The 26,758-nt window shown below is 40.2% G+C and overlaps 1 protein-coding gene across 3 annotated transcripts in view; it reads right to left on the reverse strand.

Annotated features, from left to right (window-relative positions):
* LOC307042497 (transmembrane protein 132C) overlaps nucleotides 1-26,758 on the reverse strand; it is a 141,605-nt gene that overhangs the window by 50,336 nt on the left and 64,511 nt on the right. For all 3 annotated transcript variants that reach the window (XM_079686396.1, XM_079686394.1, XM_079686395.1), the window contains exon 3: nucleotides 22,581-22,727. In XM_079686396.1, coding sequence (XP_079542522.1) covers nucleotides 22,581-22,727 — 147 coding nt within the window. The remainder of the gene's footprint in view (nucleotides 1-22,580; nucleotides 22,728-26,758) is intronic.

Raw genomic sequence — 26,758 nt, forward strand, 5'->3', positions numbered from 1 at the left:
GGAGAAAAGAAGAAGAAAGAGAAAAGCAAAAGAAGAGAAGAACGAAGAAGAAAGAGAAAGAGAAGAAGAAAAAGGAGAGAGGAAAAAAGAGAGAATATCATTGCTTTAGTTTAGGGTTAAGGTGAGTTCCAGGCAGTGTCGGGTGTAACGCGTTACAGCATGAGTTATGCAGTTCGGGTAACTACTACCCGTCACAATGCTCAGTAAGTACCCCAGTTTCAAGCTTCACACAGCCACGGATGCTGCCCATCCGTGGTTTTTGGGGGTTTCTTTCAGGGAGAAAGAGATGTTCATGTAAGATGATAAAAGACAGTCTAATCACCCAACCAGCACATCAGCATCTACGTCTCACCGTGGCGTAATTAAACTGCTAATTAAGCTAGTCCTATACCAGGGCTCGATAGTAACGGTTGCCATTGGCAACCATTTGGAAATGTCAACCACTTCTCGGACTTTGGTTGCCATCAGTGGCAACCAGTTTTTAACATAAGAAATAAGGACAGCAAACGTGCACCCCAAAATAGATAAATGTTCATATTCGTTTTTAAGAGTGATATTTAATTGTTGTGACCAGTCGGAACCTGATACTTAAATTGCACGTGCATTGGCGTGATTACAGAGCCAGAAGCGAAGCACGTTTACTTGCGTGCGCGGTGCGCCGCGTGTTTGTTTTACAACAAAATGGCGAAGCAAAAAGAAGTTGCTTGACTGTGATAAAAGTTCAGCCAACACCTCAACTTCTCCAATGAATGTTCAAAGTGATTCAACTGATGGAGCGTAAGGTAAAACCCGAACGAAAAACAAAGAGGAATGTTTTCTATTCACTTCCGGTAAAAGTTCCTTCAAAATAAGAGTCCCGATCTTATTACTACAAAATAAAAGTGCAAAACGAAACTTTACCATAGAAAATGGTTGCATTAAATTATAATCACTCTATAAAAAGTTAACACATTTTAAATATAGTTAGACATATTAAAGGTAATTTACAGCATCAATAATTAATATCAAATGTTTAACTATGAATGGTTTTCATTTATTTAACATTAGAAATGTATTAGTCTGGCCAATCCAAGACTTCATGCTGAAGGGCCAATGGGTCTATGGTGGGGGTCAGCACACAGGTCAAGAAAACCCACATTTGAAAGGGAGACAACGGATGATCAAGAAACTGGTGACTTGCTCAATTCATTTGTGAGGGATCTATGAAGACAGGACAACAGCAGCACTACTGGTATTTTGTATACCAGCAATTGAGGGTGGACAAGTTTACTACCACTTAGGTTCAAATAAATGCGTTAATTACTATTGTAAAGCATTTGAACATTCTCGTGTCACATGTTAATTATTAAGTGGATGTATAACTGTATAGCATCTTAATTATTTAAAATATAAGGTATCAAAAAGGGCAACCGTATTTTCAGTTGGCAACCAAAAGCGGATGCCTGGTTGCCAGCCTGGCAACCACTTTTAAAAGTTAGTGTTGAGCCCTGCCTATATCATGGGTCATGTCTCAGCATTTACCTAAGCAAATATTATTTCATGCTGCTCATATTGCACTCATATATTTGGTTCATGCTCACATGGCTTATGTTAAGCAGGGTATGATATTCATGCATCATTGTACTCAAGCCAACAGCCGCATTACATTGTCTACATCTCCCTCTTCGCCGGGCATCGGCTCGTGCCGGCTATCCAAGATCTCTCCAGTTTACCTCTGGTAAACATGCATATAACTGGTGGTGGTGTCTTAAGAGCATTTCAGGGCTCGTTCAGGATAGGTGCAGCAAACCTGCCGCAATCAAGGTAATTGTTCCTCTTCCCTACAACAACCGCTTCTCATCCTACATTCGTCCGAACGCCAGTGCCGTGCTGGCTATCCAAAGGTCTCTCCAACCTTCAAATTGGTACGTATCCATATAACTGGTGGTGGTTCTTAGCATGTCAGCACGTATATTCGCCCCGCGGCTCATGTTTATCCTTGCACGTCTAACCCTGTACGTCCAGGTTGTAACCTTCGGGTCTGTATAAAATGTGTCCCTGCGAAGTCAGGTTGCCCCGTACGTCCGGGATGCCCTGTACGTCCAGGATGCCCCGTTCGTCCGGGATGCCCCGTACGTCCGGGAAGCCCTGTATGTCCAGGACGCCCTGTATGTCCAGGATGCCCCGTACGTCCGGGATGCCCCGTATGTCCGGGAAGCCCCGTATGTCCGGGACGCCCCGTATGTCCGGGATGCCCCGTACGTCCGGGATGCCCCGTACGTCCGGGAAGCCCTGTATGTCCAGGACGCCCTGTATGTCCAGGATGCCCTGTACGTCCAGGAAGCCCTGTACGTCCAGGGAGGATGCCTAAATCCCCACATGTACTAACCTCTCTTTTCATCCATAGATTTCCACTGCATCCTACAAGGTAAGATTTCATCACGTTCAGTACTTCATACCTTCACTTCTTTTGGGGGTTCATCGGAAACGGTTCTTCCCTTCCCGAATGACATCCTACAAAACCTGGGCCTAATCGCCAAACACCATTTCATTCACTTGTTATAAACTGTCATCATTATGTTTCATTTATATAATGTGACCCGATAATAAACATGTATTCCATACATCACGTCTCTCCTGAGTGAAATGAAGCTCAGCGCAAGTTCAGGCAGGAAGACCTATCACTTCGTATTGCGCGTCATGGCAATACTCGCTCCCTTCACTAAAGGATAGGGAGCGCCACTCCCCACTCCTCAGCTAACCTAGCCCTTCCCTCCATTCACAAGCCTAATCATCGCACCTGTTAATCCCTCTATATATGCTCTCCCCTTTTCCATCAGCTGTCTTCCAGGTGTCAACGCGCAACCCTCCTCCACCCCTTCGCCTCCTGCTTCCAACTCAGGGCCAAGCTCAACCTTCTCCCTTCCAACCGGACCTAACCACTTATCACCACCACCAGTGTCTAGACCCAGGGGGGTTCATCGGAAACGGTTCTTCCCTTCCCGAATGACATCCTACAAAACCTGGGCCTAATCGCCAAACACCATTTCATTCACTTGTTATAAACTGTCATCATTATGTTTCATTTATATAATGTGACCCGATAATAAACATGTATTCCATACATCACGTCTCTCCTGAGTGAACCATTTCATGATGTGGATCCTCCCCTTTGTCATCTGATGTCCCGCCAGAATGGTGATCAGCCTGAGTTAAAGCAAAAGGCTACACAATAACTATCCTGATAATATGATTTTAATGAATCTAACACAACCTCATCGTCACTGTAATAAATTATACTCTCACCCACCATTCGATATTCATTTGAAGCTTCATCACTGGATGAGTCAGAGTCTGTACATTGATAAAATCATACAGCTGTTACACAGACATTTATACACACATTGATTGTGGGCATTTTAATTTGGCATCTCAGCAAAAAGCTAGGGTTGGTTTATACTGTATATGTCTCAGCTTTCTTAGAGTCAATATTGATTTTATATGTTTTATAACGTAATTTACATATTGCCCTACTGCTATCAAAATAGGAATAATAGCAGTATACACGAAGTGAATCTATACATGTACATCTAAAAAACGTTTCAAAATGTTGTAGTATACTCTGCTATAATTCGTTGAATACAGTAATGTGAGACAAAAACCACCAAATTAAATACGTCTTATATTGGCAGTTCATCCCGTTCGTCCAATATGAAGAGAAAACCCGTCCTTACCTGTCACAAGTTGTGCCTCCATACGGGTCCTCCGGTACCGTTTTGTAGTCCTGGGAATATCTACCTAAATCTGACATATCTTTTGTACATTCTCAGGTTTTCTCTCTTTTTGTGAATGAGAATCAAAATTAAAGAAGTTTTTCCAGGCACGGATTATTCTGCCGCTGAGGGTAGCTGGCGAGTGGTGACGTGCGCGTGCCCAACTTTCGCCTCGCGCTTTCCGCTTCTCTAGCGTTGCTAAGATACAGACCGCAGTGCCAACTGCAATCTCCGGATTGTAATCACTTTGTTGCCACTACTTAGAGCTACTTTTGAACACAAAAATGTACGGGCTCTATGAATTTAGCAATGATACAATCGAAGTTGGCCGATTCAATTTAATTGAGGGGGAGTACGATCCTGAATTGGACAAGGAGTACCTTGTCTGGTGGCCCCAAAATGGGAAAAAGATGGCTTGGACTGCCAAAGTGTTATCAACTGGCGGTACATTTGCATATTTAAATAGATCATACATGTACAGCTTATCATTATTATTATTAACAGTTGTTAGGCCTATGTTTTATTTGTTAATATAGCAGTGGCGGCTGGTCAATAGAGGTGCTATGGAAAGTTTTATATTTATAATAAGTACAATACTGTTTAGTATATCAAATCTAAACCGTTATACGTTTCATTAGAATCATTACCCTCTCTCGTCTGGGAATTAAGCACCCCAGCGCAGCAGCAGCCAACCGCTGACCGTTGCTACCCGAAAAATATGGCAGCACATTTCAGCTCAGCGTCCTCAGATCTGTTAAATGAAAGGCGCTCTATAATCCGTTCTAAAGTTATTATTAAAAATAAAAAATTGTGTTTTTTATCTAAGAAAGTGTCGCCCATTGGAAACAGTAATTAGTAAAAATATACTTATATTCTTCTGAAAGATGATATCAAAAAAGCAGCCCTCCATAGTTCATTATCCTTCAGGTATACAGTAGCTCTCAGTTTCAAAAAGGTTGCAGACCCCTGGTATAAAATATGCCCCCATCCCCCCCATCTTCCACAGCCCCACCTAAAATATGTTTCACCAGCTGCCACTAATAAATAGTTTAAATCACCTGGCTACATAGGTATTATCAGCTAAGTATCATAAGTATACTAATGGGTGTAGCATGACCATATGTTATATTTTTGTGACTCACATACAAATGTTGATGTACCCTATATATGGATTGTACAAAGTAATAGGCTGAATATCTTTGTTGCTTCCAATAGATGACAAAGGTGCACTCCTCAAGATGAGGAACCGGCTGGTTGAAGGTAAAGAACCTTTGGAACAATTCGGGCCGATGGGAAAAGGCAAGAGGGCAAAGAAAAGGAGGCCTTTTCTGGAGGAGGAGGACGACGACGTGGAACAGTCAGAGGTGAGTTATTCAAAATCGAAACACCAGTACACCACTTTATGAAGATACACACACAACCACACACAAAAAGAAATATTTATATATGTTGTTGTCTGTTCTCAGGAGAGACCAAGCAAAAAACCAAGGCCGGAGTCATCGTCATCCACAGACATTATCCAAAAATATAAGGATCTTCAGAAGGTATGTATCTGTTTTATACTAAGTCCAAAGTGCAGTGACCTAAATGTACCTAAACTGTGCAATACATACCTGGCTGCTAAATCCTCAAAACACAAGTACATTTATTTAGAACTAACTTCCCACACTGGCTTTTAAACCTAACCTTCTTTTTTTTTAATTTTGTGCTTTTTGATAGGCCCAAGAGGTGAACAAAAATAGTTACCAGAGGACGTTGGAGGAAAGGGTTGGTGCACTGGAGAGGGAGAATTATTCCCTCAGGAATGCTTTGAGCATCATTGAAGGTATGTTGATTTAACTGTGCTTGAGTAAAAGTAGAAGTACTCAGATCTTGTAGTAAAAGTAGAAGTACTCAGATCTTGTTCTTGAGTAAAAGGAGAAGTACTCAGGTCTTGTACTTGAGTAAAAGTAGAAGTACTCAGATCTTGTACTTGAGTAAAAGTAGAAATACTCAGATCTTGTACTTCAGTAGAAGTAGAAGTACCAGAGTGTCAGAATACTCTGTTACAGTAAAAGTCCTGCATTCAAAATGTTCCTCAAGTAAAAGTAGAAAAGTATTATCATCAAAATATAGTTAAAGTAGCGACAGTAAAAGTATTCATTGTGCAGATTGGCCCATTTCAGAATAATATATATGATATGTTTTATAATGATTGATCATGAAAGTGTTCTCAAAGCTGGTAAAGGTGCAGCTAGTTTGAATGACTTTGTATACTGCAGGGTAGCTTGTGGATTTACTCCAGGTGGAACTAAAGTCTGATTTAACACTTGATTATATTTCACATCATTCATCAGTAAAGTAACTAAAGGTATTAAATGCATGTAGTAAAAGTACACCATTTACCTCTGAATTGTAGAGGAGTAGAAGTACAAAGTAGCAAAACATTGAAATACTTAAGTAAAGTACAAGTATCTCAAAATTGTACCCAAGTATAGTACTTGTTGAGTTTATGAACTTAGTTACTTTACACCAGTGGCTATAAAGATAAAAAGACTTAAGCCTTGCACAGAGGCATGAAAATGCATTTTCAAAATGCTCAACAGTGCTGCCAAAATTATAAACTGACTGCTACACAATTCAAATAAATGCTTTCATATATTTATATTAGATGTGACTCTTTAGCGTTTCTGTTATTATTACAACTGCTGCTTTAGTTGTTCTGACTGCTAAAATCATCTGTTATTCCTAAATTTAAAGCCGATTTTCCGTGGGGTGGGGTGGTCGGGGGGCTTGGATCCTTGTCACATTTTTCATACCTGATGAGTTTGCATCCCTGCTGTCTACCTGACTGTCTGTCTGTTTTTGTAATTTGTCTCTTCATCGGTTAATTCCCCTTTTCTTTATTTATTTCTCTCTTTAGGTGAAGTTAAATCTGTCTTCAAAGAGAAGACAGAGGCGGAGATCAAGGGCTACATACGCCAGAAACTCTCCAATTCGGCGAAGATCCTCAAAAGGAAAACATTTTTAAAAAATCAATTGGTTCGGCCACGTTAGGCCATTATGTTTTTTCATGCAATATTTTATGTTCGGTAGTATAAATTAAAAATGTTAATACATGTTGAGTCCATGTATTATTTGTATTTGCCTCAGTCCATTATTTTTATTTGATATAGCCTACCATTGTACATTCTACAGTATCTACAGTTTGGTACAGGTGTGACACAAATACAAGAACATATGTATTTGCCAAGGTAATTGTTATGGTGCCAGGGGTAGTGGGTTATCAAGCCCTCCAAAAGCCATATGAAATGTTACCATAGTACTCGTACCATAGTACCATGGTATATTTACCACGGTACATGTACCACAGTATTTTTTGACAGATAGTACCATGGTATATTTTATAGTACCATGGTATTTCTTTCATAGCACATATAGTAATGTACCATGGTACATACCATGGTTTGTACCATGGTACAATCTGTCAAATATAACATGGTACTATAGTACGACTACTATGGTAACATTTCTTATGGGGAGAGCGGTGAGGGAGTTTACACAGATGAAAAGACACAGAAAGACAGAAACACAATAAGTATATTCAGGTGTTTTTTGTAAATAACCGACAGTGTCAAGAGGAAGTGAATACCCCTGGTTTGTCTCCTAGTCTAACTGCCATGAGAAAACTCAAAATCAATTTTCCAAAATCCAACACTAGAGGTGGTCTTAAAAGCATATTTAAAAACGGGGACAGATTGACCCGGGGATTTGCCACCAAAGCCAGGCAGGCATTGGGTGTGATCACCATAGCCATATGAGGCCGGACTCGGAGGGCTTTCCTTTGCTTCCAGCCGTCAGATTGTAAACAGTCACGTGACTGGGTGTCAAGGAGTGAACCCTGAGGCATGAACTCAATTGCACGACTCAAAACTCAGACTCAGATAGCGTTTCAAAATAAAGACTTTACTGGAATTTTGCACAGTAATAAAAATAAGGAAAACAAAACACTCTTTCGAGGAAAACTAGAATCGTGATCAATATCATAGATCCGTGAAAGGTCCGTGAGGTAAGCCGATACGTAGGTCATCGAGAGACAACGAACTGACAATGAACAGGAGGGAGCTAACACAATATATACACAGGTAAAGGGGACCCAGTTGGAAACAATCAAGGCGGGGAAAATAATCAAAGACGCAGGAGACAGAAGGGGGCGGGGAGCGTGGAGGCCTGAAATGAGAGGAAGAAATAATTAAGGGCATAGACATAAAGCACAAGAAAAAGGGACATGACAACTCTAACATAAAGAATAAACTTTCACTATAAGTTTCTTGGAGATGACACTGGGAGCAGATGACAGCGCTGACTTGGTGTGTTTCCCGCAGCGAGACGCTACAGTACTAATTGTGGGCTTATCATGTTTATTCGGCAACAACAGAAATTAAAATAAAAACTCTCACTCTCTGCAGAGGGGCAGGACAGACACAAATGGCAAACGAGCCGTTGCCCGGGCAACATTAGCCCGTACCTGTGCACGTCCCTGCCCATAGCGTATGTGTGGAAAACTCACTCTGGAGGATACTTTGGGATTTAAGCCTTTGCAGACCATTTACATGCACAAAAACCTATATGACACACTACAGGAAAGGGAAAGTCCAAACATGCATAATAGGGCCTCTGTAAGCAATGTGCTTTAGGGATAAGGGTCTCTGTCCTCTCTAATGTAAGACATATTATTCACAAAATATAATAAAACAAATCATGCTTAAACAGTAAGACACTGCGACAGTACTTTCAAAAGGGTGTTCTACACTGTACTGCTTTGTTCTTTTCTAATTGCCAAGACAACCAATCTTGGATATTGTATTCCATGTATCTTATTCTCCAGGAGCTCATAAAAAAGGTTCGGCTGTTTCATTTCAAATAACCTACAGTGACTGAATTAAAACCCAGTTTGAATAGGCATCGGATTCCTTTTAATTTAATCATTTATTCTTTACCCCTTTCTAGCATGCACACAGAGAAAAGGGCTGAGTACTATTAATTATACGATTATAATGAACCATGGGCTCAAACCGGGGGCTTCTGGCTTGTGTGCATCAAACCCAATAAGGGGATCACATTTCTGATTAGCTTAACAGTGTTCTGCAGCATTCATCAGGCGACATATTCAACTCCCACACACTCACTCACTGCTCTTTCTCTCTCCTCAGCTGGTCTCGCTCCCTCTCTACATCATACAAACTGTCAAACATGATTAAATGAACATGGAAAAATTCTTTTTTTTGTTGATAATTTACTCACATACAGTATGTGGCCTTGAATTGGACACAGAAGAGCTTTTGTCATTGCTTTGTTGCTCAAATCTCAATAAAACTGTTGGAAGGTTGATCAACATCTACACATAGACAAAAGACAATACCTTACATTTTAAAAGTGCAATATAATGCTGCAGCAAGAAAACTGAGACACCTTATCTCCAGACAGGGAAGATAGTTAAAAGTCAATTTGTCTGGGGGCGGGATAACGAGGGGAAGGACGCTTGTTGTAAAAGGTATAAGAGTGTCAAGAGAGGAATATTCCGTTATTACATTTGTTTCTTAACTTGCTTCAGATTGCCTTGAGGGACACAGGATGCCGTCTGTTTGCCACGGCAGTGGCATATCAATTCCCAGACAACAAAATCTCATCTTGGAGCTAATGAAATGCACCATGCCAACAATTGTCTAATCAAAACTAAATGCTTCTCTGCAGTGCAACATCATTAGAGTCCATCCGCTGAAGGAGGCTCAGTGGTGTAATGGATCCCTAACGACGGCAGCTATCATCACCGGTGACCTCAGACCTTTGTACATTAGAAATTACCTCCCAGTCACTTGCACTCTATATCTGTCTCATTCATAGAAAATATAAACTAATAGCAAATTCCAATATAACAAATTGCTACTTGTACCGACAGTTACACTCAATTTTCGTCACATGAAAGCACTCATCTCAAGGCTGGATAACAGGCATTAACCACAGGGTATGCCCAGCAAGGCTGCTGATCTCACACACACACACACACACACACACACACACACACACACACACACACACACACACACACACACACACACACACACACACACACACACACACACACACACACACACACACACACACACACACACACACACACACACACACACACACACACACACACACACACACACACACACACACACACACACACACACACACACACACACACACACACACACACACACACACACACACACACACACACAGCAGACACTGAGCCCTGGGGCACAGATGCAAATGCTTGTGCAGATAAACTCTCCTTCCTCCCTCCCTCTTCTACAAGCTCCCCCAGGTCGCTCTGCGGGGGACATCATGTGACCTGCAGGTGCTGTGACACTGGCAGCGCCTGTCCTCTTCTGGACAAGTCCTTAAAGACCCGCAAAACCTGGGGTCCTTTCAGCTCTGCCACCGTTGGCATGGCAACATAACCTGGATAACACACAAGAGTCATTGACCAGAGGCGCCCAGACCATCGGATCAATGCTACTCTATTACAACCTGTGCTTTATCCCATACCCTTGCTTGTCGGGGAAAGTTAAGCTTGGTCTGTTCGACAAAAGAAAGGAAAAGAGAGTCAAAGGATCAGGTCAATATTACAGCATGTTGGCAAGCAGGTCAGAGGCAAATAAGGACAGAAGAGCCAGATGTCAAATCTGCTGGACCAGCAAAACGTGGTCTGTGCCAACATATCATGAAAAAGCTAAAGGCAGCGGGCAAACATGTAACACAACATGTGTATTCTGTGTTCGCCAACATGTGTTCACATCTGAATGATCACATGCAAACACACTTAAATGTAAGAGTCACACTCCTGCTGGTTCACAGTTAAAACAGATGTAAACAGAGCTGCTTTGTTTGTGATAATTACAGTGTTGGTGAGGAAGTGATGCGGAGGCTGTGTGGGCATGATTGCCTTGTACCTCAGTCTTAATGCAGTGCCAGGCATCACAGGGGTGAGGGGTAATGATGGAGAGTCTGCTCCTGCAAATGTCCTACCTTTTAGGGAATCCTTATGAGATCCATTTTCGATTTCAGGGACTCAAAATAAATCTGTTAAAGCCACATACTGGCTTTGTACTGACTTAATTAAAATGTGTTTTCTTTTTAGCGGAAAATGGTTTGCATGCACACATTGTAGAAAATATTGGCGTCCACATTTACTGAGAGTGTCAAAAACATTTTGCTTTCAATAATTCTTACATTTCACTGCACATTTGACTGATTATGCAAATTACTATACGTGTTGTCTATCTGTCAAACAAAAAAGGTTTGCTTAATTAGCAGCCGGTCGATTTGAAGCCACTTTGGACGATTGGTAACAATGATCCGATTGTTAATTCCCTCTGACATAACATTCTATGATCACTTAATGGAGATTATGAATTTTAAATTACATTAATGGACACAAACATAAATTAAGAGTAATAATGCTTGTCTTTATTAAAGTAAATAGATTCTGAAGTAACTTGACTGCTCTAAGGACTCAATCAATCTGCATCAGAAATGTGCAAGCTCTCCTCAGAGACAGTCTGTAAATGCCTTTGAAATCTCTTTGAAATCTAAACATTACTGCACGTGGACACACTGGCAGTCTCAAGCCAATTAACTGTAAGATAAGTTAATGTGTTAGATTCCAAAAATCCCTGAGCAGCTTTCACAGGCTCTAAGAACTGAGCTTATGGACCCTAATGGCCGTTTTTAAACACATGAGTAGCATTTTATAGTTTCAAAGCGCTATATCAGCCACTCCTCCCAGTATACAACTCCCAGTCAGGAGTGCATTAAGGTATTAGGCAGAACTTAGTCCCTTTTTATGCATCATTTAATGAGCTCAGTGCTAAATAACTACCAGAGCAATTATATACACAACAGGCCTATATCCCGCACACACCGTATCCACTTCAGTAAACACAGCAACAATACAACTCCAGACAGGACATTCCATAAATCAAAGTGCCAATGTAATAAAATCTGATCAGGTCTATAAAGAAAAAAAGAAAAAAGATCATACAAGACCTTATAATACGCATATCAGCAGGCTTATCGCGGCAGAATGTCTCATTGATCAGCAGTTATTGAGTATGATGTGAACGGCCCTCTTGGCAGGGGAGAAATTAAAAAGCATTTTGTAACGGAAAAAACTGCCTCACACACCCAGAGATCTGTGTGTAGAAATGAGACATTGATCCATAATTGGAAGCACTCAGTCATGAAACTAAAGACAAATTAAAGAAAGAAAGCTTTAATGGCAACCATTTACATATTCAGCACAGCCATTCAACGCCGCCTGCAGACTTACAGCTTGTGGGAGATGGAGGGTTGATCCGGAGGCCGTGAAGAGTCGAGTGAGATCACGCTATGATAGATGAGGGACAAGTGTCGGAAATGTCTGACTGCATCAGCGTGAGCCGCTCGCATGACATGACTAAGATGCTATTCAGGCTTTGAGGCACTTTGACAAACAAATCAGCAATGAAAAACATTCATACTAGCATCAAAGTCTTTTGATGACGATAAATCATGAATGTGGTCTTTCCACACGTAGCTGTAAAGGTCTTGAAGTCATCACTTAACCGGGGAGCTAGTGTTGTTGTCTTTTCAGTGTGACCTCCAAAAGCCTTCGGATTCTTCACTATCACTTGAGGTTGGAACTTAAATCACTCACATGCATCGGTCCATGTGTAAACGTGCATGCACACCTTTGTGTCTGTATGTGTCGAGTGTTAGCGTGAGCAGGTTCAAGGTGGAGCACACAGTGTGGCATCTCATCTGGAGGCGTGAACATGTCTGCTGGTGCTGCTGTTTTGGAGCACCGAGGTGCTGCTTCTGATCCCCCTGAGGCTCACCGAGGTGTACACACCGCCTGATTACGTGTCAGGGCTGGTAATTCCGGCTAAACGGGCGAGAGGAGACCCTACGGTGGCATCCTATACTTTTCCTTTGCACGTTATCTTTTGGACAGAGCCACTGCTCTCAACCTGTTAGGCTGGGAATGATAACAGAGGACAGCAAAAGATTGCTTGTCAGGGTTGCCACGCACAAGCGCCGTAGTGCAGACGAGAGGATGTGACTCGTGCCTTCCCTGTTTGTCTTCTGGTTTATTGAATCTGCTCAGAGCTGCCCATTTGTGTTCCACGTGCTGAGCTCTTTAACATCCCTTCCGTTTTCCCCCTTTCTTGTATTGTTTCTTCTGCTAATACCTCTTCTATACCTTTCTTAACAGCCCAGGGCCTGTTTTAATAGGCTTATTTCAATATTTCTCCTGTGCAGGTTAGGAAATGAAAAAGCTTTGGTGCCAGAAAACGCATTTCTTTAAGTGGCATAGGCTTTGGTGTTAAAGCCAATCATCTTGAAGGCCAAGCTAAACTGGGGTTAATTGGAGCCAAGTGTAGGCTAAGGTTTATTATGCCTATAGAGTAAGATAAATCTGTAGTGCAGGAGCTTTTGTGAGGAATTTGACTGGCAGTAATAACGACCGTTAGAGCTCATTCTCACTGATTCGTTGTTAAACATTAGAAGATAGTGCTGAATGAGGGGAACCTCATTGCAATGAAAAGTACTTGTGTAATAGACACTACAAAGATGTAATTAGAGGAGAATATAATAGGATGTTTTGAAAGCCTGTCGATAATTGCATGTTTACACCTAAGCCCACATTGCCTTCGTGGCTGAGTGCTACCTGCAGCAAGCACAGCAACAATTTGGATTCAACCACAGGTCTAGACTCTGTCTGTCTGCTCAGAAAACATAAGAACATTTCTGCAGAGGGTACAGTCATACATTTATTTATGGGAGAAGAACACAGGAAATAAATCCATGCTGTGCTTATTTGTAGCTTTTGTTCATAACACTAAAGCATTTCAAAACAAAACTGAAAGCTCCCGATCTTTCAAAGAGGGAGGAAGTAAATGGAGGAAGGACATTGTAATCTAATCAGTCTAAAAAATCTAGTTAATTGGAAATGTACTTTATTTGGTTTTAAATTAATTCACAGAGAAATGCTTGGTATTAAGGCCCCAATTTACAGTGTACATCTTTATACAAAGAAAGTGTATTAGTACATTATAACTATCAAGCTATTAATTATATGGTTTACCTATTAGCCATTTATTTGTGTAATAATGTCAACATTGTACACCATAAAGATGTTATTCTCTGACCTGCTGTCACCTATCTGGCCATTTTCTTCTGGTATAAGTAGTCAGTAAGGTTTTTAACCGGTGTCAGAATACACTATCAGAATACTTTCTGTAAAAGTAATAGTAATTACACTGTCAGTTTAAATAAGAGAAGTATTTTAAAAAGTCAAAACTGCACAGGTACATTATGTTCAAATCAGTCACTGCTTGTTATGTTACTTATAATGACTGGCATCATGGTGCAAAGGTGAATACGTCAGGTTGTTTTCTTGGTTCATTTTATGCCGGATGTAAAGACATCTTGTATTAACTCATACCAAAAAGAAAACAACAAGACAAAAACTGACTTGTAAATATGACTCATGGTGGAGCTGCTCAGTTTTGTGTAGAAATGCGCAGTTAAATGTAAAAATCCACTTTTTTTTGGAAAGCACTTTCAATTGCTTTGTGTTGAAAGGGGCTGTATAAATAAACTTGCCTTGCCTTGCCTTACAATAAAATGAAAGAAAGATATATATATATATATATAAAAATGTTTTGCCATCATTCTTTTTAAAAGCAATTGTACAGTAAGTAGACACAGACACAGACACACACAAAGAAAACCTCTGGTAATGCAACACTCCAAACACCGGTGGCCACGATCTAATCCTTACAGGGATTAACCTCTAAGAGCAGGATATTCACTCATAAACCTTTATAAATCTGAAACACATGAACTCCGGAACACATGCAAACCTCAATCTGTCTCTCGGCTGCACACAGAGTACTTGGTGCCGCCAACCAACATATTCTGATGCGCAGCGTCTGCAATGGCGTGATTTGAAAAAACTGAGCTACTATGCAATTAAAGTGCTATATATATATATATATTACTGACAAACCATTCAGGTCACCGTGTGTAGCCTTTGAGAATAGCTACCTGAGCAACTTCACGGTCACTCGGTGTGGATGTACTGTATATAATGAAGATCACAACTTCCCCATGGAGTTTTATTTCTGTCTCATTTGGGAACTGGGGAAAAGTGCAATAAGGCCCACCGGGATAATATTTCCAATACCTTGTTTCCTTGGCAATGGGAGAGAAAAGCAGGCTGAACAGTCAGATGTAATCTGGACTGACTGCTGTAATCAGCATGCTGTCCTGGGAAGAAATCTCTGCTCCAATCCTGATAAAGGAAACCAAAGCACATCTATTCTAATAGGTACAATTTGTTCATTTTTCTCCAACCTTACAATATGTCACATTTATAACACCCTCAGTGTTCACTCAATCTTGATGAAAGAAAAAAATGAGCAGAGAAAGAAAGCTGTTCCATTTTTTTTTGCACGTAATTTCTACCATTGAGAGATTACTGAGGACTCGGGCTGAATCTCACTTCTCTTATTTTTCATTTCCTCGCTCCTTGGTCCTAGCTCCTAGGTCCTAGCTCCTAGGTATCACCAGAAGTTGATTTTTCTGCGCCATCTTGAGTAGCGTCCCATTGCCCTCATTTGTGCCGGAGGACCGAGGATCGAGGAGCGGTAACGGAGGAGCGATAACGGAGGAGCGATTATCGAGGAACCATCCTCCGGTGAAATCCTCAGACATTCGGCCCGCCCCCTTACTTTGTATCGCTCACTGATTGGACGATGCAGCGCATGCACTGATCTGATGCTTCTTAACATGAGAGCAGTTTCCCAGCGGAGTGAAGAAAACACATTAAAGTCACAGGACTCACTCCTCAGTTTATACTGTGTATAATGTATAATTTAGTTAAAAACATGTGATATATCTGAACAACAAAGTGGACAATCCAATTTATGTTAATATAACTGGGTTTTGATAGATAACATCTTTTTTTCTTCTCCCAATTATTTTATTTCTATTGTGCACTCAAATCAATATTAATTAAACTATTGTTCGTTTATACATTTTAAGAATGGTGTTTTATCTGTTTTGAGAACGAGTTCTCATTTTATTTATTTGGGTCTACAACAAATGATACAAATGTTTATGTCAGTAAATGTGTATTAACAGAGGCGTGGGTGTTTTTGAAAAAAACGGGGACAGAGCTGGCTGCTGTCAGACGATCAGCTGTGCGGCGTCATCAAAAACGGACATCGCTTCACGTGAGGACATCCCATTGCTCTTAAAACTAATTTCCATAGAGCATTGTAGACAGTTGTGTGTTGGTAAATACTGCCAGTGAAGCTCCGGTGAGAGTGTTTACGGTAAATTAAGGCCAGTGGGAATAGGGCTGATTCCTTATTAAGGGTGTTAGCATTAAGACTGTCAAGTTTGGCCCTAATTTAATTGGGCCATTTCAGCCTTGATGTATGCAGCATTACACAGCATTAAGGCACACAGCATGAGACTCTATCTCAGTGCTGCTGCCTGTTTTAAAAAACTGATGCACAAATCAAGAGGATTCAGCAACTCATTTGAAATCAAGTTAAATATCACAGAATTAGCTTAAACCTTGTAATGTGTGATTTGTTTGCCGTCTCTGTAACTAGTCTTGTCACATCTCTGGAGCAAGGCTCATAGGCTTGCATTTCTTAGAGAACCTCAGATATCAGAGAAAGATTGTGACATCCACATTCTCGTACTTTTTAAATAAAATTCAGGAGCCTTGAGCACTGAAAAAGCTATGCTGGGCTCCTTGTTTCATTGCAGTTTTGCTGTAAATGTCACAAACTATAAATAATGATTATGTTAAAGGTTCTCCAGACATTGAAATGAAGATAGATTGTGGGGATGCTGCCAAATCTCACCCGTTATTACATTGCTGTATTATTTCTCTCCCTCTGGGATCCTTACCATTCACTTTGATGCGATTTACAAGCTTGCTTTAGAGGAAAAGTCGTGTATCTTTATAGCGAAATTAATGTACGTTAAATTCAATTATATTAATCCCAAGTCTATGCAGATTTGATTTAATGTAAAACAGGGGCCACGATGAGGCTGTTTGAAGTTTGGAAAATTAAAAAAGATATTTAAAATATATGTACGCCCCACCTTCCCCCCTCCTCTCCGCTCTTAAATGGCTCTCTTGAGGAGTGGCTGTAGTGGACGACGTGCTGTCCCTCTGTGGGTGTGGTGTGGGGGATTAATGAAGTCGTGGCTCACAGGAGAGATCCATCTGTACCCAGACAGTCTTAATGAACTACCAAGGCCCAGAAATGGCACTTTCACTGAGGCCTCCACTTATAGCTTATGACATGCTGAGGAAGCAGAACTGCTTTTGTTTTGAATGGGTTCGCCTTTAATGGTGACAAAGTGAACCTTTCAATCTACCAGAGTGCATTTACGCCAGTATTATGTGTACACAGAGCAATTCTGTCCCTTTCTATAGGGACTCATTTTGATTCCTTTGATGCACTGTAGCACCCTCACTGGAAATCTCAAGCTGTCAAAGAAAGGACGCTATGCTCTCTTCAAGATATTTGATGGAAGGTTGAAAAATTACCTGCATATATGTGGCTATAAATGCACACTTACGACCCAACAATGTCATCTCTCATCATTCAGGCTCATACAACAACAAGAACATGTAAATACATTGAAGGACAAACCATTATCTTAGGATGACAAACAAAACTCAAACGACAACTTTTAAATAAATAAAGTTTTAGGAACTGAGGGTTCATCTCCTTCTTGCACTGCACATATAAAGTTTGCAAAATTATGATATTATTTCAAGATGCATTTAATGATATTTAGAAGAGGTGGAAATATCTTGTATGAGCTTCATCTAGGGACATTTCTGCTTATAGTAGGAAAACACAAGTGTGATTTACAATAACAGCAACAATGGGACCATTGCTATGACAGTTAAGAAGCATCAATAGCAAGGAACTCCTACATAAACTGCAATCATCATATATGATGGTTACTGAGATGGGTTGAAATATCAGGTATGAAAAATAGTTTATTTTGGTGTGGAGTATTTCCCTTATTAAAACCCCTCGTATCAGGCCAGTCGTTATTGGTGATGAGCTGTTATTGCATACTGTTCAGGGGCGGGGTTCAGTCAATACATTTTGAATAAAAACATTCATCGCATTAATTCATATGTTGAAAAGTAATCAAAAACCCATCAATTAATTACTTCGTCTTTACAGTAATAATTTACAACATTATCCTGTAGTTTGAAATTAATGAGGGGTGATTCCAGGTGTTTCCATGTTTTTTTTGTATCCTTTGTTATTCACTCAGATTTCGCGATAACACCTACAGCTTTGAAGAATGTGTGTGATCCTGCATGCAGTGCAACTGGAGCAGATCAGGCTTTTTCATTTAAATAATTTGAGAGAAAATCCCGGACAGCTATGAACTCATTATTGCACATTCAATAGATGTATTTCATTGAATGGAAAATAAATGACATCAGCTGTTTGACGGCATTTCCTTTAGGGTAAACCCAGCTCTCTGTTATTTTCAGTCAAAAGCCCAACCTGTCTTTACATCGTAGCCCCTCAGCAATGAAAAACTGTCACCTCAGTATTGTTTATATTAGGCTGGTTGCCGCAAGTCAGGGAAAGTGTGCAGGTCTGCATTACCATATGAACATTTGAATATCTACAGGGCTGAAAAACAGATTCAAAAAAAGCCATTCCCATGAAAATAATATTTTGTGTGGTGGAAAAAATCAATTTTGTTTGATGAAAACTGACAAAAAGGTATACTATGTTTATCTGTAAAGCAGATTGGTATATTCAAAGCTTGGGTGGCAGCAAGAATAAATGTCCATTTCATTTTGTATTAAATGGGTGTTCAAAGCCAGCTAGGTGTGGTTGGAGCATCAGCTGTTAACGGGAAGAAAGGAGTGGCTCAGCTGGCCAGTGTGAGCAGCTTCAAGTAAATGATTGAACCGGCACATATTAGGCTACACCTGACCCATCAGTATCAATGTGCTCTCATGCTTGCAGTGGGACTGGGCTGCCATCATGGCACACAGGCTTCAAATAGTACTCCCACTCACATCATTCAATGACACTTAAGTCCAGTCCACAGTCCAAGGTGCAGCGCCAACTATCCATTTGTACCACAGCTGATAGTCTGGGCTCCGATTCTAATTTTCAGTCAGTGTGTGTCAAGATGAAAATCCAACCTCAGTGCAACCCTGAGAGCAGTTATTGATGACATATACGTTTTCTGGTGTCATTAGCTGTCTCACTAACAGCTGCTAAACCCTGGACGGCTGAGGCACTTTTACCCCTCCATCCAAAGACAGTTTGCTTTAGATGTGCAAATCATAGACTGTATATAAGGATGGACGACAGGACGAGTACCGAAAAGTGAAGCCAAAACATCTAGCTGATGTCAGGCTGCAGTAAAGCTCATAAATCTTGCTCCTCTACGTTAGCTGATGGGAGAAGTGCCAAACTAAAAAATCATGTATGCGTCGAAAAAAGTGTTCATTTTCTAAAGTGTTATTTAAGTTATTTAAAGCTATAAAAGGGAGTGTGATATCATGATTGACATTCGTAATTGACAGCCGCTCTGAATGAAGTAGTCGCAGAGCTAGAGGATCATGACATTTTTTGTTTAAATAAGCAGAGAGGGTACAAGGGTACATTATTTGATATTAATGCTTGACATTGAGTGTGCTGCAGACAAGTCAATTAATAATCAGGCAACACATTATTACTTTTCAGAAGTGAGTCTATCTGGAAAGCTTTTGTGCACATTTTAAATAGCACTGTAGGGGAACAGCTTTTAGTCATCTGAAAAAGCATTACCTCACCCTACATAGCTATTGTTGAAAGATAAGGACTAGCATTTATGAGTAAAAAGGGCTCTGCAGAATATAAGCAATACATTAATAGATGATCATATTCATTATGTTGCTAGAAATAAGAAAACAAAAGTAAAAAGGATCCAAATGGGTTTGACCCGCTGCATTCACACACCTCATCATCCTCCCATCCTCAAGGAAAGGAGCAGAAAAGAAGAACGCAAACTGGATGACAGCTCAACAGATGAGATAGTATAATCCTCTTCTAAAAGAGCTTCATTGAAATGACTGGGAGCGGGGAGGACAAGACGAAAGAAAAATTGGAGCATTGTGTATTGTATAGCCATCACTGGGCGTCTTTGGTCTTCTCTGTGAAGTGACTTTGACAGCTTTGGGGATTAAGGAGCAGTCCATCGTCCATGGCCCAAACAGCAGGGATTAGACTAAATATGCTCACACTTGTCTCCGGTTCCCTCCACTTGGTAAATCAATAAAGCATTATTTTTCTACAGTAATAGAGCACATGTGTGCGGTAGAGAAGGTTTGTTAAGAGAGAAAAATACATGCATGAAGGCGGAAGATGGCTTGCAGACATTCGCAGACACAATATATTACTGCTACCGCTAAGTTATTGTTAAATGCCAAACCTTCAAGGACTAACCTCGGCCAGCCCCCTCACATATTCAGGTCAGAAAGTATTGTTTGGGGATTTTGATGGAAAATATCATTCTACATTTTACATTTCCAAAGAAACTGCTGACTTGATAGCTGCCACAAATAATAATAATAAACTGTGTTTCAACCTTTTTGGCTTCTTGCAAAAATGATATAAACCTCTATGTACTGTACAGAAGCAACAAATCTGATAACAGCAAAGATTTCTGTATAGTTCTAGCTCCTGATGTGCTAGTAGGGTGTTATTCAGTTTTGATATTACCGTTCACCGTTATGCGTGAGTCAGGGTGAAATACGTAGGTTTAGCCAGATGCAAACAAAATGATCAACATTCTGCATCCCTGTAACATTTCAGGCAGCTGGTACCTTTGTGTTTGAAAGGCTGAGCCGTCATGTATAATACTGGTAAGATATAAGGTCAGGAAAGATGGGTTCAGTGCAAAGGAGACTTTGATCTCCAGGGGCAGCACCAGTTTGGAAGTGAGTCCAAAAAAAGTTGTACTTTTGACTGTGGCAAAAATATTAAACCAACAAAAAAACATTCCTTCAAGATCAGCAACTGCCACGCCATTTCTGAAAGTAACTCCTCAGTATCACAACAAATTACTGTATGAGATGTCTTCTAGAAAATGTTTATTAGCTGCTTCCCTTTTACAGCTCTTCAAAGGCAGGCGCATATATCTTTGGCTAACGTCTGTGTGTATTGCAGTTACACTATAATCATTCTTCGTAGTAATCCACTAATAGCGGCATGTCTAAACAAATCACTGGACCAACACATTCACATTTTTTATAGGCTGCTACACTTAAAATAACCCCATGCACAACGTTGATTAAAAGTTGCAGCTGCAATGTCAAATGTCCTGTTTTCTGAAGGGAGAATTTTCTAAGTGGAACGAAAGCTAAAGAGCAAATAAGTGGAGCTTTACCCGACCCTAAATCGGCCTCTAATCCATAAAATTACACCTGTCACTAGAAACTTATATCATTTAAAACTACTTCCTGATCCGAGGGGGAAAAACCATTAAAGTACACAAAGACCTTCAATCAGCACTTAATTAACACAGCAACCTTTTTACTGAGTGCTGGCGATCACTCCCTCCCTATATGCCAGATTAGTTTAAAGACGTGAATTCAGAAAGGAAATGACCAAAACAACTTTGAGGAAATGGCAGCGGAGAAAAAACAAGTATGCAATTAAAGAGAGGGATGGAGGGGAGTGGATAGGAGAGAGGGAGAGAGAGAAGAGGGGATATTTCAAAGGTCTGGTAACTTCCCCATCCCCAAAGTGGTCTCAACAGACATATGCCCCGGCCTTTATGGACTGTCAAGTGTGACCCCACTTACACATTACATTTATTAGTGTATCTTTGACAAAATGTAAATGATGAGCCAAAGCAATTTCTGAAATCATGTTAACGGTGAAAAAAAAGAGTTATAGGAGATTGAACCGCTCAGTCAAAGTGATTAAGTTAGCTCAATGAATGCATATCAAAAGAATGAGTGAATGAGATTGTAGCAGCTGTAAAATGCACTCAATCGATTCATAGTTATGTTATTAAATATATATTTGTCTTTTATAAATGTAAAACCCATATTAGATAAACGACTTCTACTGTGTCAAAGAACAGATCAGATTAAAAGTATTTTTCTCATTTCAATTGAAATGATGTGGATATAAAAATTGAGGCTGTGATAACTTGGACAAAATGATGACTCACCAGCATTGCTGAACCACCAACAATTATTACGTTTAAGTTCTGCTGTTCCCTTCAACTCTGTGGGAAGTGTTAGCGCCTTTTAACTCATTGTTTTAGTTTTATGGTGACCAACTTTAATGTTTCAATTTACCCTCATCAAACTTGTTAGGAGCAGCAGGTAGCTCATCAACACCCACTGTAGGCCTATGGTAACTGCACAGCATCAAGTGGCAGATGGACAAAGATAGCTAGGAACACATATCTGATAAATATATTGAAGTATTTTATCAGCCAAATAGACGGATATTTAACTCTAGAGTTGGTGGAGAATAAGGAGAAAATCAAAGGGAATGTTGAAATTAAATTCACCAGGGTGTCAGACAATTACTGCAAACACTTGGAGGTGCAAATGCGAATGGCAGCTGTTTGCTAGCATGTTCGCTATATCAACTTTATAAGATATCAATGTTATGTTTAGTTGTGCTGCAAACGTGACCAATGAAACATATCAGTCATTTATGTGCTAACCTTTGCTGATCGTAGCCCGACTCCTTCCTGCGGCAGTGAAGAGTCACCACTCGGTGGCCTTCGCTCCTCACATCCTGGCTCACCATCCACTGAGTGGGATTGCTGGGACGAGCCCCGAGAAACGTCACTCCTTCTTTCAACTTCACCCTGTGGAGAGAGAAAATACATGTTCATGGATGTATAAGGCTGAGAGATTCTATTTCTTTTACCAAGAAGTTTCTCATTTCCGTTTGTCATTGGATATGGATGCATGGCAGCTGCGCACAGACAGACAATTACTTTTTGTTTTGTCATTCTGTCTAGAAATACATTATCCAGATGGTTCACTCCACTGCCTTGTCTTCTGAAGATGTCCCAGCTGTTATCTTGGTTTTGATCACACTGTTTTTAGTCCCCAGAGGACAATTGGGTGTTTTAAACACATGTGTTATCTTGTGTTCTCCACCGGTCAATCTGATAATCAAAACGCAGCAGTTTGCAAGTGTTGTTTGTACAAAGATATATCCAAACAGAGCCTAAAGCTAGATTAACTAATCAAAACACCCTCTGACACTTTGGGATCAACCATCAATGGTGTTTGCTGTACAATTATGGTTTTGTATAAGAGGGATGTGTCCATTCCATTATGCAACTCCTCTTACTCCTTTACCTCCCTCAGTAATAGATTCACTCTCTGACAGTCTGAAAAGGACACTATGAAAAGGTTTCTTTGACTGCGGCAAAATTACAGCGTCAATGTCCTTGGCTCAGCGGACTACAAAGGAAGGGAAAAAAATAAACGGCAAATGAAAAACTCGAACACAGAACCCATATTGTAAGGTATATCCAAAGAGAGTGAACTCGCGTGAAAGTGGTGACAAGTTACATAACATGTGAACTGTCATTTCATTTCGGTGAGATCGAAGATTCAGGATTGATTTATTCAAGACTAAATTATAAAGAGTGCCTAATCACTTTCACTATCTAATCCATACCAGGTTGGCAGATGGGACCAAAGAAAGGACTTTGCTTTCATCTTGAATTTGTTGCTGCACTTTAACATGCACTATGCGATTGCCTGTCTGTTTGCCAATGAATATATCTGCCATCTCAAGTCAGGCTACTTTCTTTGATGTAATGTCATGTTGTGATGGTGGTTCTATACCAAGTGAAAATGGGTATTATGACAGATGGTATGCTTCCCCTCTTCATAAGAATAAAGATAAACACTAGACACAAGGGTCAATCTGAATGTGCGTGTGCGTCAGTGTGCATACTACATATATGTACTGTATGTGTGTAATCTTCTGTAGTGTTGCAGTCTTCCCAATATGATTTGAAGTATTTTTGCCAGCTGCTTCCCTCTCTGTTGTGAATGAAAGCCTTTCGACATTTATAGATTTTGCCACCACATCACATGTAAAGTCTTATGATCGGACTACAGTATTTGTGTCCTTTGAGATGAGATCAGTGTCAGATTTGGCATCATAGAGTCCTAAATGATTGCCAGTACTTGGCTGACAGACTAAATGTTGGAAACCAACAAATCACACAACTTTATTTTACAACTCCTGTAACTTGAACTGTAAGGTTACCGTTTCACTTGACAACACCAACAAATATTGGGTCTATGAATGAAAGCAAACTTTGAACCATGCACCATCACTCAGCAGTGAGGTTGGTTACTTTGCAGTCGGCAGAAATAGGTGATTGCGTGTGTGGGCAGCATGTGTGTGTACAAAGAGTGATGCTGCAACCAGAGGTTTGATAAATATGGTTTAATGCTTCTCACCAGAGGAAGATGGTTAAAATGTTACAGGTTTGCTAACATTTAAACATATATTGTTTATAGTTGTGTACTGAGAAGCACTCGTACTTGGCAAATAGGAGTGTTTGTGAATAAAGAGAAAGCAAACCACATCCAATAATATGTATAACAGTTTAAAAAGATCTTCTGTTCTATAAATGAGTTTTTTGTTTTTTTAAAATGTCTTTTCCCATTGCATTACTGTGTCAACACGGTTGTTTCGTGTTTTAATATTATTCCTAATTTTGTATTCTGTTCTTTTATATTATTTTAATTAATAACTTCACTTTTCCCCCAAAAGATCAAAAGCACATAGCAACAACTAGATATAGTATACATGCAATCTAAAGTGTAGTTTGTTAGAAGGCCTTTTTTTGAAAATTCCATTAAATAAATATAATTATGAATCACGAAACATGCTTGGTAAACATAATAGAAAAGCAGGAAATCACTGCAAATGGTCTGATTTGGCTATTAAAGGTCAAGGAGAGGTATCACTTGAAAAAAACATCACTTCATCCTGACCTACATTATGTAAAATACTCTGGACATCACAATATAAAAGCTTACGTTGTCAATCCATGGGTGAATTTCCCCCCCGACTAAATGGTAGATCCACTGTTCAAGCCAGAGTGAAAGGGAGTGCTGAGGAGGACCGAGGTGGCAGTGAGCATACAGCTGTAACACAAAGAGCTCAGCCCTCCCCGGGTCCCAAAGGGAGCAGCGGGGGCTTGTGTCTGGTTTCTTTACACTTCAGTGATCAGGATGTCTATCAGTACTTTTCAGTGAGGCTTCAGAATGTTTTAAACACAGTGGAGTCTCAGGGAAGCAGTAATTACTCCACAGACCATATACCAGCTTTCTGAGTAGGTGTTAGAATGTGGTCGAAGTGTCTTTCATTGACTTAATGGTCCATTTGGCCTTGTAACCAGCCAGCAAATTAGTCTCCTTCAGGTTACAAAACAGTCATCCAATACTATTCACCCTGTATTTCATATATAAGACATAAGTTCAGTTTAGAAACTTTGCATTTATATAGGTTAAACTACATAACATTGTATAGGTATTCAAATAACCTTGACCACATTCAGAAGCTGAGGCGGTGATGAATCAGGAATGACATTCCTATAATAAACATATTATAAATGTAACACTTTGAATCCATCCATTTTGCGTGCTTTTACTTTTGATAATGTATGTATTCATTGCCCCAATAATATTAATGTTTAAGGTTTTCAATGAAAGACTTTTCACTACTACTTGAATAAAGGAGCTACTAAGTAAGAGAGTGGTGGAAGAAGTGCTTCCACTACTGTCAAAATGAATGTTTACCAGAGTATCAGCGTAATCCATGCATCAAAGTATCAACAACTGTTAAAAGTTTCCACAAAATGACATACTTCAAGCCATGCCACTACGTAGTATGGCTAATATAAAAGAACATGTTTAATTAAGGCTTCAAGGAGCTGTATGTTTATGTGTTTTCTTTGATCTAATTTTATTTTTGTATATATTTTATATAACAAAACTGTATAACTGTTATTGTGTTGCATTTCAGAACCAGCATAATGTGTGATTTCAAGGGCAAGGCAGATACCAAGTATTACACAACTAGAGAGAACGTAAAGATACAGAAGCCCAAAAACTGTAGAAGGAGAATGTAGGGAGGCGTGTAGCGTAGTGGACTAGTGCGTTGGTGTTCGGATTTGAACAGGTTCAAACCCCACTGCAGTCAGCATGTCGTTGTGTCCCTGGGCAAGACACTTCACCCCAAATTGGTCCTGTAGGGATTTGCCACAGTATTGAGTATGTACTGTAAGTCGCTTTGGATAAAAGCGTCTAACGTGTAATGTAATCTTCTAATGAATAGTCTAAAAAAGCAAAAGTCTTTAAAGGCGGACGAGATGCAACTCCTCAAAACTGTAAGAAATCATAAGAACTGGACCGGTATTCATCAGAACCATAGTCTGAGGCAAACGGCACTGAACAAGGAGAAGTGATGCAAGGAGTACAGGGGCAATCAGTGAGCCGTCTGGATTGGTATGCCATGTCATCACTGCCCTTACTTGGAGAAAAAGGAAGAAAAATCATGCTGCAAATTCTCCTATTTTTTCCTTTCTTCAACTTTGGCTTTCTACTTTCTCTCTACCGACCAGCTACCTTCAAATCTGATTGTATGTTTGGACTCCTCAGGGGCTCCCTTAATAAATAGTGATGAGATAAGTAGGAGAGATACTTCTCAGCGGGGCAGTGAAAGGTATAAACATTTCCGGGGGAAATCGAATAAGGTTGAGGCTGGACGACAATGGGAGTCCCCATCCCGCGACCCCGGCTGCACTGTAGTTACCTCTGTGTGGCCTGCTTCCATCTGGCTCTGTTGGGCCGCTCCTGG

Source organism: Notothenia rossii (genome assembly GCF_949606895.1).
Source record: "Notothenia rossii genome assembly, chromosome: 6".
Taxonomy (NCBI): Eukaryota; Metazoa; Chordata; class Actinopteri; order Perciformes; family Nototheniidae; genus Notothenia; species Notothenia rossii.